The sequence below is a fragment of the Paroedura picta genome, chromosome 5 (assembly GCF_049243985.1).
Source record: "Paroedura picta isolate Pp20150507F chromosome 5, Ppicta_v3.0, whole genome shotgun sequence".
Taxonomy (NCBI): Eukaryota; Metazoa; Chordata; class Lepidosauria; order Squamata; family Gekkonidae; genus Paroedura; species Paroedura picta.
Genome location: NC_135373.1, coordinates 118,974,214 through 118,989,260, shown reverse-complemented (window position 1 = coordinate 118,989,260; position 15,047 = coordinate 118,974,214). Strand labels below are relative to the sequence as shown.

Genomic DNA, 15,047 nt, shown 5'->3' with positions numbered 1-15,047 from the left:
CTAGGAATGTATGACAGGCTGGCCATGAGAAGTCCTAGTGGCTGTAATGGCTAACTCACCCGAGAAAATAGTTTTCTTTTTCCAGAGCTCCACACCAGACAGAAAAAGGTAGATCTGGATCAAGTGGAGTGAGATTATTTTTTAAAATAAAATCAGCCCTGTTAGTAAAATGCCATTCTTTGTTCATCTGCAGAGATGTAAGAAAATTATCACAATAATATCAGACATCATCCCAGCTGGATCAGACCAGTGGTCCATCCAGTCCAGCAATTAATTCTGTGTGTGTGTGTATGTAGCAGGTGATAGGACCATATTTAGTCATGTCGACCCCCCCTCCCAAAATGGCCAATGATGGGCCTGGACAGGGTGGGAAGAGGAGGGGCCCCAGGTGGGCGTGTCCACAGCTCTGCTTCCCAGCCATATTCTGCACAATTGCACCTCTTCTGGGGTTTCTTGAAGCCTGAAGAATGTTTCCAGGGTTTCTCAATGGTGAAAAAGTTGAGAATGGCTGGATAAGTCCTTCGCCGTATATTGTTCCATCAACCTCAGGTGGCACCAGGGGTGATGTTCCCGCCCACCCTCATTGTGGCTCATCAAGACTCTTGCAGCATCTGACATGGCACAAAAGGATACCCCGAGGATATTTCAGATCTGAAAAGCAGGGGGAGAGCTTTGAAACAGACTGCACACCCTGTTTGCCCTAACAACTCACGAAAACGCCTCCGGGACACCACAGCTAACTTAATCCAGACAAAACAACTCCTTCTTATCGTCTATAAACATTGTCCCCTTCCAGCAACATGTCACCAAAAGGGTTGCTTATTATGGCTACAGCTAGAGCATCGCTAAAGGCTCAGAGAGGGGCAACTAAGATGAGTTAAGGGGATGGAACCGTTTCCCTAAGCAGAAAGGTGAAAGAGGCTAGGGCTTTTTCTGCTGGGAGAAACGACAACTGAGGGGTGACGTGATAAAAGGTTTATAAAATTAGGCATGGATAGGGAAGGGAGATACAGAAGTACATTTCCCCCCCCTCCTCACTCAATGGGCATGTCATGAAACTGATGAGCAGTAGGTTTAGGTCAGATAAAAAGGAATTCCTTTTTCACCCACGGAGTGATTCAGATGTGGAACTCACTGCCACAGGACGTGGAGGCAGCTACAAATGCAGACAGCTTCAGGATGGGATCAGCTGATTTGTGGGCACATAGTAATGGAGACAATCCCACAGATGAGAGTCCCAGGTAGGGTTGAGGATGGGAACTATCTGGAGATTTGGTGGCGGAGCATAGGGAGAGGAGGGCTGGGCGTGGGAGGGACCACAGTAGAGTATAATGCTGTAGACAACACCCTTCATGGTGGCCATTTTCTTCATGGAAACTGATCTCTGTCATCTGGAGATCAGCTGTAATTCCGTGAGCTCTCCAGACCAACTGGAGGCTGGGTACCTTGCCAGGTCTTGAAGAAGAAGAAGAGTTGGTTCTTATATGCCGCTTTTCTCTACCTCAAGGAGCCTCAAAGCGGCTTACAATTGCCTTCCCTTTCCTTTCCCCACAATAGATATACTGTGAGGGAGGTGAGGCTGAAAGAGCCCTGATATTACTGAAGAAGAAGAGTTGGTTCTTATATGCCGCTTTTCTCTACCCAAAGGAGTCTCAAAGCGACTTACAGTCACCTTCCCTTTCCTCTCCCCACAGCAGACAACCTGTGAGGCAGGTGAGGCTGAGAGAGCCCTGATATTACTGCTCTGTGAGAACAGCATTATCAGGGCTGTGACTGGCCCAAGGTCACCCAGCTGGTTGCATTTGGAAGAAATGGGGCATCAAACCCAGCTTGCCAGATTAGAATCATTGAATCATAGAATCATAGAGTTGGAAGGGGCCATGCAGGCCATCTAGTCCAACCCCCTGCTCAACGCAGGATCAGCCCCAAGCATCCTAAAGCCACCACTCTTAACCACTACACCACACTGGCTCTAAATTAAACTAAATCAGATAGTAATTTAAATTGGGGATTCAATTGTGATTTTCACGCAGGATGGCACAAACAGGAACCTTAAATGACTCCTCTTCATACAACACGGTCTTATTTTCCCAAAATTAAAGAACTTTTTTGCTTTTCCCAACACTGGCCTTGTTTCCCTTTTTTGTTATTGTGTTTCCCTGGCCGTGTCACGTCTTCCAGAACTGCTGGGGACAAGGGGGCTGGTGGAAGAAGCCATTTCCATCCTGAGAACAGTGCCTCTAAGTATCTCTGTTGTTGACCTGCTTGTCAGATCCCGCATTCATTCATTGGATTCACAACTCCTTTGTTTGCCCGACCGGCAGAAGCCACAAAACAACAACAGCAACTGTGCTGGAGATGTTTGCTAAAAAACACTTTGGCCTATCAATTTTGTCTCCGGTCTGAGGACAGGTTGTTCTGTGGGCTCCTGCCACTGAGCAGAACCAACAAGCAAACAAAAAGAACTTTCCCAAGAGGATCGAGAATTATCAAATTAGCCATAACAAATGAGTAATGACAAAGGTTAGTCAGATACTGACTTATCCCAAAGCAAGGGGAGAAGAGACCGAGAACAGGGGTAGCCAGACTGTAGCTCTCCAGATGTTCAGGGACTACAGTTCCCAAAAAGTTGGCCAAGTTTGATATTCAGACTACTATGCCACACTGGCTCCTCATATATTCTAGATTAAGAGTTGACATACTGTGGCTCTCCAGATGTCCACAGAAGAAGAGTTGGTTCTTATATGCCGCTTTTCTCTACCCGAAGGAGGCTCAAAGCGGCTTACAGTCGCCTTCCCATTCCTCTCCCCACAACAGACACCCTGTGGGGTGGGTGAGGCTGAGAGAGCCCTGATATTCCTGCTCGGTCAGAACTGTTTTATCAGTGCCGTGGCGAGCCCAAGGTCACCCAGCTGGCTGCATGTGGGGGAGTACAGAATCGAACCCGGCATGCCAGATTAGAAGTCCGCACTCCTAACCACTATACCAAACTGGCTCTCTACATAGACTACAATTACCGTGAGCTCCTGCTAGCATGGTGTTGACAGGGGCTCATGGTAACTGCAGTCCACGGACATCTGGAAAGCCACAGTTTGGCCACCCCTGGCCTAGATGGACCACTGGTCTGATCCACCCTGGTTGGTATGATATAGGCTGGCTTATGTTACCCTAAAAATCCAGGACATGGAATTCTCATACAGGATTAAATGGATGCATGGAATTCTTAAAGCTATTTCTGAACCTCTTTAATCTGTGCTGCTTCTATATTCTAATTCATTTTCAATAATATTGCATTTTTGACTGAATTGTGGATTACGTTGAAGCTGACAGGATTTGGTACCAGCTTCCGTTGTCCTGTCACAACCCCGTAAGTTTTTCACGTCAGGAGACATTCCGGGCCAGGAGACGTTGCCTGCCTCTGCATGTTGATCCTGGATTTCTTTGGCTGTCTCCCACCCAAATAATAAGCAGGGACGACCCTGTTTAGCTTCCAAGATCTTATGACATCCGGCTACCCTAAGCTATCCAGTTCAGGGTGCGAGGATATACATTTTTTAAAAACTCACTAAATAAATATTAAAGATCAATTCGCTTCAAGCAAAAAAAAAAAAGGGTGGGGGGAATGCCTGAACACAAGAACTTGAGCTATATTATGAGGGTGGTATATAAATTTAATTAAAAAATAAATGATGGATGGATGGATGGATGGATACATGGATAGATGGATAGATAGATAGATAGAAACAGTTCAAACAGGAAGCAACTCAAGAAAAAGAAGGCAGTCTCAGTTACGTTTGAGCCAGAAAAGGGGAAGCTATTCCTCCTGGTTGCTCAAATAAGGCCAGGTGAGATTGTAAAGAACAGCAGCTCCCATATCTTGCATACTTGTGCAGAACAGGGAATTTCAGCAGGTGCAGGAGATATCAGTTGAGAAGCTGCCACCTGCCAAAACATTCCTTCCTGACTTTTCTCTCCTTCATTTAGTCATACTGGAAAGGTTCAAATGGTAACAGGAAGAAAAGGCCAGTGTGATTTCTATATGCATTTGCAAATGTATATTTAAAATAGTTCCATCTTTGTGTTTTAGAATACCTACTGTCCAATGTTCCACCCTCACAAAATCTGAGCAAATATTTCTTACATCAGGCTTTCTCAACCAGGGTTTTGTGAAACCCCAGGGTTTCTTGACAGCCCTGGAAGGGTTTTGTAGAGTGGGTGGGGGTTAACTCATTTACTATATATATATTTTTTAATTTGGTAAACATTTATCGAGTGATATGACCATATATGGTCATGTCGACCCGCCTACCCCATCCCAGAATGACCAATGATGGGCCTCGAGGGGGTGGGAAGGGGAGGGGACTCAGGTGGGCGTGTCTACAGCTCTGCTTCCCAACCGTATTCTGCATCATTGCGCCACTTCTAGGGTTTCTCAAAGCCTGAAGAATGTTTCAGGGGTTTCACAATGGTAAATAAAGCGGAGAGAAGACTGCCTTATGTTATCACTCGTACTGAACACAACCACATCTTCCACAAGAAGGGTGAACGTCAAGGTGGCTGCAACTCTTGTGTCTGACTCCCCGTGTCTGGCTGTCAACAGTTCACCTTCTGAAGAGCAGCAAGGACAAGAGCCTTCCGTGAACCCAGAAACCATTAAAGCCCCCACAGGAATTTGCTGCCTCAACAGATCAGAGTAACTCAGTGTTCCACCAGCGCACCTGGCCGATTGCTGAATATCATTGCTCACAGAAAGAACTGTTTTTTTAAAAAATGTATTAACATGAAGCTTTTTGACGGTTCAGTTGAGATGGTTGATCTACCTAGCTTGGTAATATGTTCCAAACTGACAGAAACCCTCCAAGCACTGTCTGAAGCCTTTCTTAGAGCCTAACTATATATTGTATTATTATTATTATTATTATTATTATTATTATTATTATTATTATTATTATTATTATTATTATTATTATTATTATTATTTCGATTTATTTCTCGCCACTCCCAAATGGCTCGTGGCGGGTTACAGTGTCTTAAACCCCCATTAAAACTCCCATTAAAAGACTTTAAAATGTCACAGCATTTTCCCCAGGTATACTCCAAAGGTGGGTCAAAAATGTGTTCTAGGAGCTCTTTGATTCCCAGACTGGGGCTCAATTCCGCTTAGGTCCCCAGTGGGGACCATCAGATCCATTTTCCTGATCTGAAATGGATCCGCAAAGATGTTTTTAATTCCCTTGGGGGAAACCTGGTGCCTGCCAGGTGTTTATCGGCAGGAGGCAGGGCCAGCACATCTGCCCTGCAAGTCTGCCGATTGACCACTGGAGATCTGATTGGCTGGGCAGACTTAAAAGTGACACTTGAGAAGCTGCTACTGCTGCAGCATGAGGAACTTCACAGTGTGATGGAAGGGAAACCGTGGCAGCCATTTTGCGGCTGGCTCTGTCTCATGTGGCAGTCATTTTGTGCTTGCCCATTTCAAAGGCGCCCACAGAATCCAACTTGAAGGGTTGGATCCAGAATAACTTTTCCAGTGATTGAAGGGGATGGGGCAACCTGTTGGTTCCTCCTTGCGGTTGCAGACAAGACTGCAGAATTTGGTACAACTGCAGAATTCGGTACAACTCCCAAATGGCAGACTTATCCAGGTGGCCGTGCTCAGGGCTTAACACAACACACACAGTCAATTTCCCATCCAACAAGCCCCCCTGCATCGGAACCATGTGCTGGGAAAATACATGCATAGTCATTGGGCCTAAGGAATTTGGCCGGGGGCAAGAAGGGGGAAACACATGCCTACTTTCTGGTGAGCATAGTGTCTAGACCAATTGTGAGTCAGCAAGGGGAAAATCTGAATAAACAGCCATTAAAAATTGTGTGGTATCAGAAAGACATAGAGACCAAGCGATAGACAGTTGCAAGGTCCAATATGTAGGGATGGGGGGTTGCTAGATCCAATTTGGGAAATGCATGGAGAGTGCGGTTGGAATCTGTGGAGGACAGGGATGTACAGCAAGGTACAATGTCTTAGAACCCACCCCCCAAAGCATCCATGTTTTCTCAGGGGAACAGACCTCTGTAGCCTGGAGATAAACGGTAATTTGAGGGGGGCCACAGGTCCTACCTGGAGACTGGCATCCCTACTAGTAGGCCCTCAACTCAAGTTGCATAGGTGGCCTCACTACAAATCAACAATTTAACAGTGTGGTCCTAAACAGAGCAGGGCCACAGCTCAGTGGCAGATTATCTGTGTGCGAGATGTCTCCGGTTCATTTCCCCCCAGCATCCTCAGTTAAAAAACGATCAAGCTGCAGGTGGTTTGAAAAATCTCAGCCTAAGATCCTGGGGAGTCCTGACCAAACTGCTTAAGTTCCACAGAGCATGTGAAAAGGCACCATTCTACCTAATATATAGTTAGGCTCTGAAGCTGGAACACGTAAATCAAATCTTATGGGCCTCTCTCTGCCCCTCTTCGGCTCATCCCACCACTGAACAAAAGGCTGAGAAACAGGATTATTGGAGCGCTATGGGAGATTTAGCGGTTTTAGCGTTTTATTGAGTTTCAACCAGAATTTTAATATGTGGTAAACCACGCCGAACCTGTCTGAAGAGAAGGGGTGGTCTAAAAATGCAAGAAATAAATAAGAATATTGACCACAATAGAACAAGGGTCTGACTCAGGAGGAGACTACTTCAGGTGCGTTCATGAGCTAGAACATTCCAAAATCCCATGGTCTTAGATTAGGAAGGTACTTTAATTTCTGCAGAGGAGCAGAATACATCACAGCACAGCTAAGATCCTAAAACCCAGAGCTTCAAGGCTGTTAAGAAACCCAGGTGGTTTATCGGGAGGGGGGGGGGGGAGTGGATTCACTGGTTTGGTGGCAGAAGAACAAAATCTACCCCTTTAGAGGAGCAAAACCTACACGTTTTCAGTGGCGGACAAGTAATATTTGCTGAGGCTCTCAGAAGAAAGTTAATTTAACTTTAATATAATAGTGGGATTGTTGAGGCGGGCATACCGCACTTACGAAATTCAATAACCTGGTTTCTTAATGGAGACATTATTAGATGAAGCAATTAATTACAAAGAAACAAAGGATTTGCTCATCTGATTTATAAAGATGGAAAAAGCAACCATAAAAAGGGGGGGGAAGATAATGAGCAGAGAATGAATATTGCTCTCTTTGGAAAGCCGGTAGCTAAATACTTCCTTGACCAGGGTAGCCTGATCTCGTCAGATAGAATCATAGAGTTGGAAGGACCCTCCTGGGTTATCTAGTCCAACCCCCTGCTCTACGCAGGACACTCACAACCCTCTCACTCATCCACTGTCACCTGCCACCCCCTTGCACCTTCACAGAATCAGCCTCTCTGTCAGATGGCTAACCAGCCTCTGTTTAAAAATTTTCAAAGATGTGGCAGCTAAGCTGAGTCAGCCTTGGCCAGAATTTGGATGGGAGACCTCAGAGGAATACCAGGGTCATGATGCAGAGGGTTGGTAATGGCAAACCACCTCTCAATGTCTCTTGCCTTGAAATCCCTATGGGGTCACCATAAGTCAGCTGGGAATCGATGGAAACATCAACCACCCCAAAGCTAAATAGTGTCATTGGAGCAGAATGGGCTGAGTGACATGGTTTTAACAACTATTTGCTGTCCACGGAGAACTGTAAACAGAGTGAGGGGCTGTGGCTAAGGGGGCAGAGCATCAGGGTGCAGAAGGTGCCATGCTCAATCCCTGGCACTGCCAAGTTAAAAGGATCATGGCATGGGTGATGTGAAAAACCTCTGCCTGAGACCCTGGAGAGCGTTCGCCAGCCTGGGTAGACAACACTGTCCGTGATGGAGCAAAGAGTCCGATTCAGAATAAGAAGGAGGGTTGTTTTTTATACCCTGCTTTTCACTGCCTGAAGGATGGGGTGACAGGGGTGGCCAGAAATACAGGTGTGAATACAGATTTATGTCTGTCTTCGTCTTCAAGTATTTAAAAGGCTGCCATGTAGAGCAGGTGTAATCAACCCGTGGTCCTACAGATTTTAATGGACTACAATTCCCATGAGCCCCTGCCAGCAAATGCTGGCAGGGGCTCATGGGAATTGTAGTCCATGGGCATCTGGAGGACCACAGGTTGACTACCCCTGATGTAGAGGATGGAGCAGAGTTGTTCTCTCTTGTGGCAGACCAGAACGAATGGGACGAAAGGCAGGAGGTGCAAGTTTTAATGACAAAACATGTCACGAATTAGCAAGAGCACGGCCGGAAAGGAATCTGAACCAGAGACTCGGATTATATTAATATAAGCCCTTTCCTCTGGGCAAGGTTGTTAAAGTACAAGCCTGTAGCTTCATTTCAGAGGGCACTGGCCATGCATCCGCTTTGACACAAGCTGCATCAAATACTCTTTGGCTGGCGTCTGTTTGCATCTGGTCTGCATTCCAGAACCACGCCCTTCAGCCCCTCCCTGGACATCCGCCACAACATGATCCCTTGATAAACCCTCTTTGTGCACGCTGACCGTTCCGTTGTATTTGTGCTGAAAGGCGGCAGTGGTCACAGCCCCCAAATGCCTGAGGTCACAATTAGCCGGACGCACAATGAGGGTGCTGTAATGCCAGCTCTCCTCGATTAACACTTTCACATGCCCCAGTAGGGACCACACATTTCCAAAACCCAATCACTTTCTAAGCAGTTTCTCCCCCTGAGTAGGGCAGACTTGATGAATCAGGTTCATCAGATCTACTGTCCTCTTTCTAGGACAGCAAGATGTCCCAATCAGGGCATGGAGACAACCCTTTGTTATGTCTGCTTGTGGTGACCAGAGGTATACTGTTCCTGTTCATGGAGGCTCCATTTAGCTACTCTATAAATTCACACACCGCAGATGTGGCATGGTACATAGTATATCCTGATCTCATCAGATCACATAAATCTAAGCAGGGCCTGCACATAGATGGGTGACCACCGAGGAAGACTTTGTAAAGGAAGACCATGGTGAACCAACTCAGCTTAATCACTTGCCTTGAAAACTCTATGGGCTTGTCGAAAGCCAGCTGTGACTTGATGCTACTTTAGATACACATGTTCACAGAAAATGGACCTATTTGAAGAAATCCGAGATGGTTGACATGTTGCATCAGGCCAACGGCCCATCCAGTCCAACATTCTGTCACAGTGTCCCAAGGAGGTCCACCAACAGGGCCATAAGAACATCTGCCTAAGTTCATAAGATCAGCATTTCTGTTATATAACTCTCTAGCCTCTGCTTTAAAACTTCCAAAGAAGGAGAACCCGCTACCTCCCGAGGAAGCCTGTTCCACTGAGGAACTGCTCTAACTGTCAGGAACTTCTTCCGGATGTTTAGACGGAATTTCTTTTGCATTAATTTCATCCCATTTGTTCTGGTCCGTCCCTCCAGGGCAAGAGAGAACAGCTCTGCTCCATCCTCTACATGGCAGCCTTTTAAATACTTGAAGATGGTTATCAGATCCCCTCTCAGTCACTTCCTCTCCAGGCTAAACAGACCAAGCTCCCCCAACCTTCCCTCATACGTCTTGAATACCCCTCGCCATCTTTGTAGCCCTCCTCTGGACACACTCCAGTTTCATCTTCACACAGCAATGCATCCATAAGCCTCAGTATGAAATGAGTGGTTTATAAGCCAATAGAAAGCATTTAAAAATCCCGACGCTGGCTGGCCATCAGACTCACGAGACAAATATTCATAAGCCTATTTGCCTCTCTTTAAATCCATTCATCCCAGCAGTGATACGAGCGTGATGTAATCTGCATTACAGCTAAATGGCCGTGTTCGCAGATGGACGGATCCCTCGGGATGAAAGGAAAGCCAGCATGTCAAAAACTTAAAGAACAAAACATTTTTTTTTTTTTGCTGACGGGACATCCTTCCAGACAACATGGAAAGGAGAATCTCTGCGGACATTTTCAGGGCCATCCCAAACAGAGTCACCTCCTTCCAAATCCATTGAAGTGAATGGGTTTAGAAGGGCAGCAACTCTGCTTGGGATGTCAGTGTTTGAGAAGCAATGCCAAAATGTCATGGCAATCAGCCATGATGTGCAACATAGTGGCTAAGAGTGTCGGACTACTATCTGAAAGACCCGAGTTCGAATCCCCGCTCGTTCCGGGGAAGCGCACTGGGTGACCTTGGGCCAATCGGATGCTCTCAGCCTCACCTACCTCACAGGGTTGTTGTGATAAAAATGGAGAAGAGCGACGAGAGCTTTGGGTCCCTATCGGAGAGAGAGGCAGGGGTATAAAGGAATTAAATGACTTCCTTCAAACTATTGTGCATTTTAGAATAATAGAGTTGGAAGGGACCTCCAGGGTCATCTAGTCCAATCCCCTGCGGAATGCAGGAAATTCACAGTGACCTCAATTCCATGCCCAGATGATGCCTTTCTGCCCACTTACAATCTGCCTAAGTTGACAGAATCACCATTTCCACGCTTATCTAGCCTCTGATTTCTCTCGGCTCCCTCACCCCCGAACGAATGGCTGGACATTCTGACCGACCAAACCTGCTTCACTCAACCTCAGACCATTTCCTTGGTATTGTTGGTAAAAACAGGTTGCTGATGATAGCTAGTTAGGTATTGTCAGTACAAACAGCTATTAATCGGCAGACCCAGCTGGATATGGCCGGGCTGACCCACAACGGCATTCTTGACCCTAACGCCCGAATCCCATTAAGTTCAATTGTTCCACCCCTCAATGGCATCTCTGCTCACCTTTTATTAATCTCACCCAGCCAAAACCACTGCCCTACACATATAGTTTCCCCACCTTTGCAGTTTGTTGCATGATACGGAGTGGGCACATTGAAGCAGCTAAAGAGACGGGTTCAAGATGTGAGAACCAACAGACGCAAATCTCTCCTCGGCCACGAATTCACCAGGGGACCTCTTTCTCTCTGTCGCTGGCTCAGTCTTCCCTGTGGAATGTAGGGATTCTGGACTACCCTAAAGGACTGAAAACGAATCCTGTGGCAGCTTAAAGAGGAATCAAGCGTCGTAAACCTTCATCGCTCGGAGTCGGCTTGGCCGGAAATAGAATTCCTCTGCATCTTCTAAACCAGGGGTAGTCAAACAGTGGCCTTCCAGATGTCCATGGACTACAATTCCCATAAGGCCCTGCCAGCATTTACTGGCAGGGGCTTATGGGAATTGTAGTCCATGGACATCTGGAGGGCCGCAGATTGACTACCCCAGTTCTAAACATTTACGCCACCTGTGTTATCATTCTGAGCCTCTGAGCTCTCATGCACAAAAATTCAAAGTGCTGTACAGATGACAGTGTTGGACCAGGACATGGAAAATCCTGGGTTCAAATCCCCAGTTTGCCATGGAAGTCTGCTGGGTGACCTTGGGTCACTCATGCACTCTGGGAGGCCGACCCACCTCGCAGGGCTGCTGTGTAGCATTAGCACCTTAGAGACAAACAAGAGTTTCGTGGTACGAGGTTTCAAGCGTTGACTCTCGAAAGCTCAGTGCCCCCCCTCAAAATCTACTGCACCCCTGCAAAGCACACCTAACCCAATAATGCCCCCCCCCCGACCAGCAGCTCATCAACGTAAGTACTGTCGACTCAGACTAGCAGCAGCTCTCCTTGGTCTCAGGCAGGGGTCTTTCCCATCCCCTCCGACGGGATCCTTTTGCCTGGGGGTGTCACGGATTGACCCCGGAACCTTCTGCATGCCAAGCAGAGGCTCTTTTGCTGATCCACAGTCTCTCCCTCAAGCCAAACAATGCACTGTGGTGTACCACTGTTTAGCACATGTGCCCCCCCCCCCAATTGTGCCAACAGACAGGGCCCCGATCCATTCAATGTTCCAAATTGGGGACCAGCAACTGTTCTTTGGCCTTTCTTTCCATGCTTCAGGCAGCAGTCAGATGCAAAATTGATTTTAGCAGGTTAAATTCTTGGGGTTTTTTTCCCTCCCCTCCTGCCTTGCTTTGGAGCTGAGCAAAACAGGAAACGTTTTGGCTTTGTGTCAAATGTGTGAGAAGCGGCTGTGCATGACAGAAGAGTGGCAGATCTCGGGGTGGGGGGGTGGAGATGCAAGTCCTGGGGAACATCAGGAGTCAAGTCTGGCTGCAAACGCCTCCCTTGGAGTCCTGCCCATCAGCTCTTGCACAAAGCTGCCTACTATGGAATCAAACCACAGCCTCTAGATCAGTACTGTCCATGCAGGGGTGTCAAACCTTTATTGCCAGAGGGTGCGCATGATGTTCCTGTGTGCTGCCATGGGTGGTGGAAGCAGAAGGGTGGCATCAGGGAGCTACTGTAAGGAAATACCATAAGAACCATAATATTGGTAATTGGGCTTGCCTGTGTCCTTTTTAAGGTTTGTATGTATCTCCGGTACCCGGCATTACATTTTCTGGCATGCCTGGTTTAGTTTGAAGTTGTATTTTTCATGGCTGTGAACCGACCCCGGTCGGCTGGCCGGGAGTGGCGGCGTATAAGTCCAATAATAATAATTTTTTAATTTATTATTTAAATAAACCAAATATTTATCCCAGATCCAGCCCGCATAACAAATTATTTCGGCATCTACTGTTATTACTACAGCTTACTAAGGTTTTCAGGTCCCCTCTGGCGGAAGCATGGGGGCTACAGGGATGCCAACTTCAGATCTGGGGAACTCCTGGAGATCTGGGGATGGAGCCTGGGGAAACCAAGGACCTCAGGGAGATACAAAGCCACAGAGTCCACCCTCCAAAGCAGGGGTAGTCAAACTGCGGCCCTCCAGATGTCCATGGACTACAATTCCCAGGAGCTCCTGCCAGCATTCACTGGCAGGGGCTCCTGGGAATTGTAGTCCATGGACATCTGGAGGGCCGCAGTTTGACTACCCCTGCTCCAAAGCATTTGTTTCCTCCAGGGGAAGAGATCTCTGTAGTCTGGAGATAAGCTGTGATTCCAGGTGGTCTCCAGGTCCCACCTGGAGGTTGGCAGGCTGGCATCCCTAGAGGGACCTCAGAAGGGTACGATCCAAGCCAGCTGTTTTCTCCAGGGGAAGTGACCTCTCTCCTCCGTATCTGGAGATGAGCTGCAATACCGGGGGATCCCCAGGTCCCACCTGGAGGCTGGCATCCCTGGTGCAGTGCCATCAAGCCCCCCCCCCTCCAAAACAGCCATATCCTCCAGGGGAAGTGACTTCCCTGGAGTCTGGAGACACGCTGCAATTCCAGGGGGTCTCCAGGTCCCACCTGGAGGCCGGCCGGCCTCCCTAACTTCCGCTTCCACAGTCCCCTCTGGGGTGCCCCGATTCAGCATCAGGACCACACGGTGGCGACAGATCCCCTCGCAGGCAAAGACTTTCTGGGGGAACAGCTGTGCCCTGGAGACAAGGTTTAACCCCCTCCTCCCACCCACCCCCCAAATCCTCACACACACAACCTGAGAAAGAGGGGGGGGGTCCCAAAGGACCCCAGCAAGAAAACCTCTGCCGCCCTTTCTCAGCCAGCGGAGGAAATGTGCAAAGGCGCCAGCGCATGGCCGCACATCTGTTCCAAAAGTCAAGGCTGCCAAAGAAGGGAAGAGGAGAAGGGGGGCTGCTTGCAAGGCTCCCACGTCAGTGCGGGGTGGGGTGGGGGGAGCGGAGCCCTTCCATTCCCTCCAGCCCCGCCTCAGCAGCCGCTGGATGCCGCTCGCTGACCTGATTCGGAGCCGCCGCCGCCGCCGCCGGCGGGCCCATTGATTCGCAGCGGATGGAGAGCTATATATAAACGCGCGCGGGGAGGTGGGGGGGAAGGGAAGGGGGAAGGGGAGGAGGGGGGTCTGGAACGCCGGCGTCGACATCTCCCCCCCCCTCTCCACCCCCAGCCCGTTTAACGGTCCAACCGGAATTCGGTTTCTTCCTGCGAGCAATCCGGATTGCAGAACAATAAAAGTGCGGAGAGGGAAAGCATTTGACAGCGATGCCCCCCCCCCCCTTAAAACCAGAATCGTGGCGCTTTGAACCCTCGCCACCCCGCGATCGCCTCTTCCCGCCCCCAATAAAACCAATTCGGAAGGGACTGATCCGCCATGAATAAAGGATTAAAAAGGATCCCGAAGAATTGGGGAGTGGGAGAGGCCCAAAATTACAAAAATTGCTGTCCGGCCCCGCACCCCCGATCTTATTCCTTTCCAAAGCCGGGCTCATCCGGATCGGCTTTCGGGAGAGCGCATCTCCCTTCGGAAACGATTAATTCGGAGCGACGCCAGGCAGGGGTTTCCACCGGGGATGGGGATCCGTTCTCCGTCCAACATGCAACCCGCCCCCCCTGCCCCAGCAATTCTTCCCCCCTCCTCCGGCCGCCTAGATTTTCGCCCCATGCAAGCCCCCTACCTTCATCTCGCCTTCCGAATCCACTCCGGTTTCCCCGCAGCCGCCCGGCGCGCTCCTCCGGCTGCCGAGGCGAAGGGGCTGCCCGGCCGGCCGGCGGCGCACGAAATCCGCCCGGCTGCCCGGGGAGGAGGAAGGCAACGGCCGGCGGGACACGTTGCGAGTCGCAGGAGGAGGCGGCGGCGCGCGGAGGAGCAGGCGGAGGAGGAGGAAAAGCGGCACCGTCGGCCGCTCCGATTGCATCACGGGCAGGAAGGCGCAGTGCCCGCGGGCGCCGCTAGGGGGAAGGGGAGCCGCTGCTCCGGCCGAGCCTTGAAGGAGCCCCCTAAAGGAAAAAAAAGATAACAAACCCGCACCCTTTGCAATTGCCGCGTTCTGCTCCTTTTTCGTCCTCTTGCTTTTGCGAGGACGAGAGTGCCCCTGAGCCGCGTGCAGAGTGCATTCTTGCTTTTGCAAATATCTCACCCCCCCCCCCTTAATGATGAGTTGAGGGATCGGAGCGGACTGGGGACGACCTACTGTTATGATGCTCAGTTCATAGTCTGCGCAAGAGTGCTTGCACTCGAAAGCTCACGCCTTGAATAAATCTTTGTTGGTCTTTAAAGGTGCTACTGGACTCTGATTTTAATGGGGAAGACCTGCTGAGCCTTGGATTCGCAGGTACTGTGAAGAACCCATCTCCAGTTTGGGAAAT

General features: G+C 49.1%; 1 protein-coding gene across 2 annotated transcripts in view; it reads right to left on the bottom strand.

Moving 5' to 3' along the window:
- The window catches only part of BCAT1 (branched chain amino acid transaminase 1), a 60,929-nt gene extending 46,366 nt beyond the window's left edge, over positions 1-14,563 (bottom strand). For both annotated transcript variants that reach the window (XM_077340166.1, XM_077340167.1), the window contains exon 1: positions 14,357-14,563. In XM_077340166.1, the coding sequence (XP_077196281.1) occupies positions 14,357-14,362 (6 nt within the window). In that variant the 5' untranslated portion in view covers positions 14,363-14,563. The remainder of the gene's footprint in view (positions 1-14,356) is intronic.
- Between the last annotated feature and the right edge of the window lie 484 nt (positions 14,564-15,047).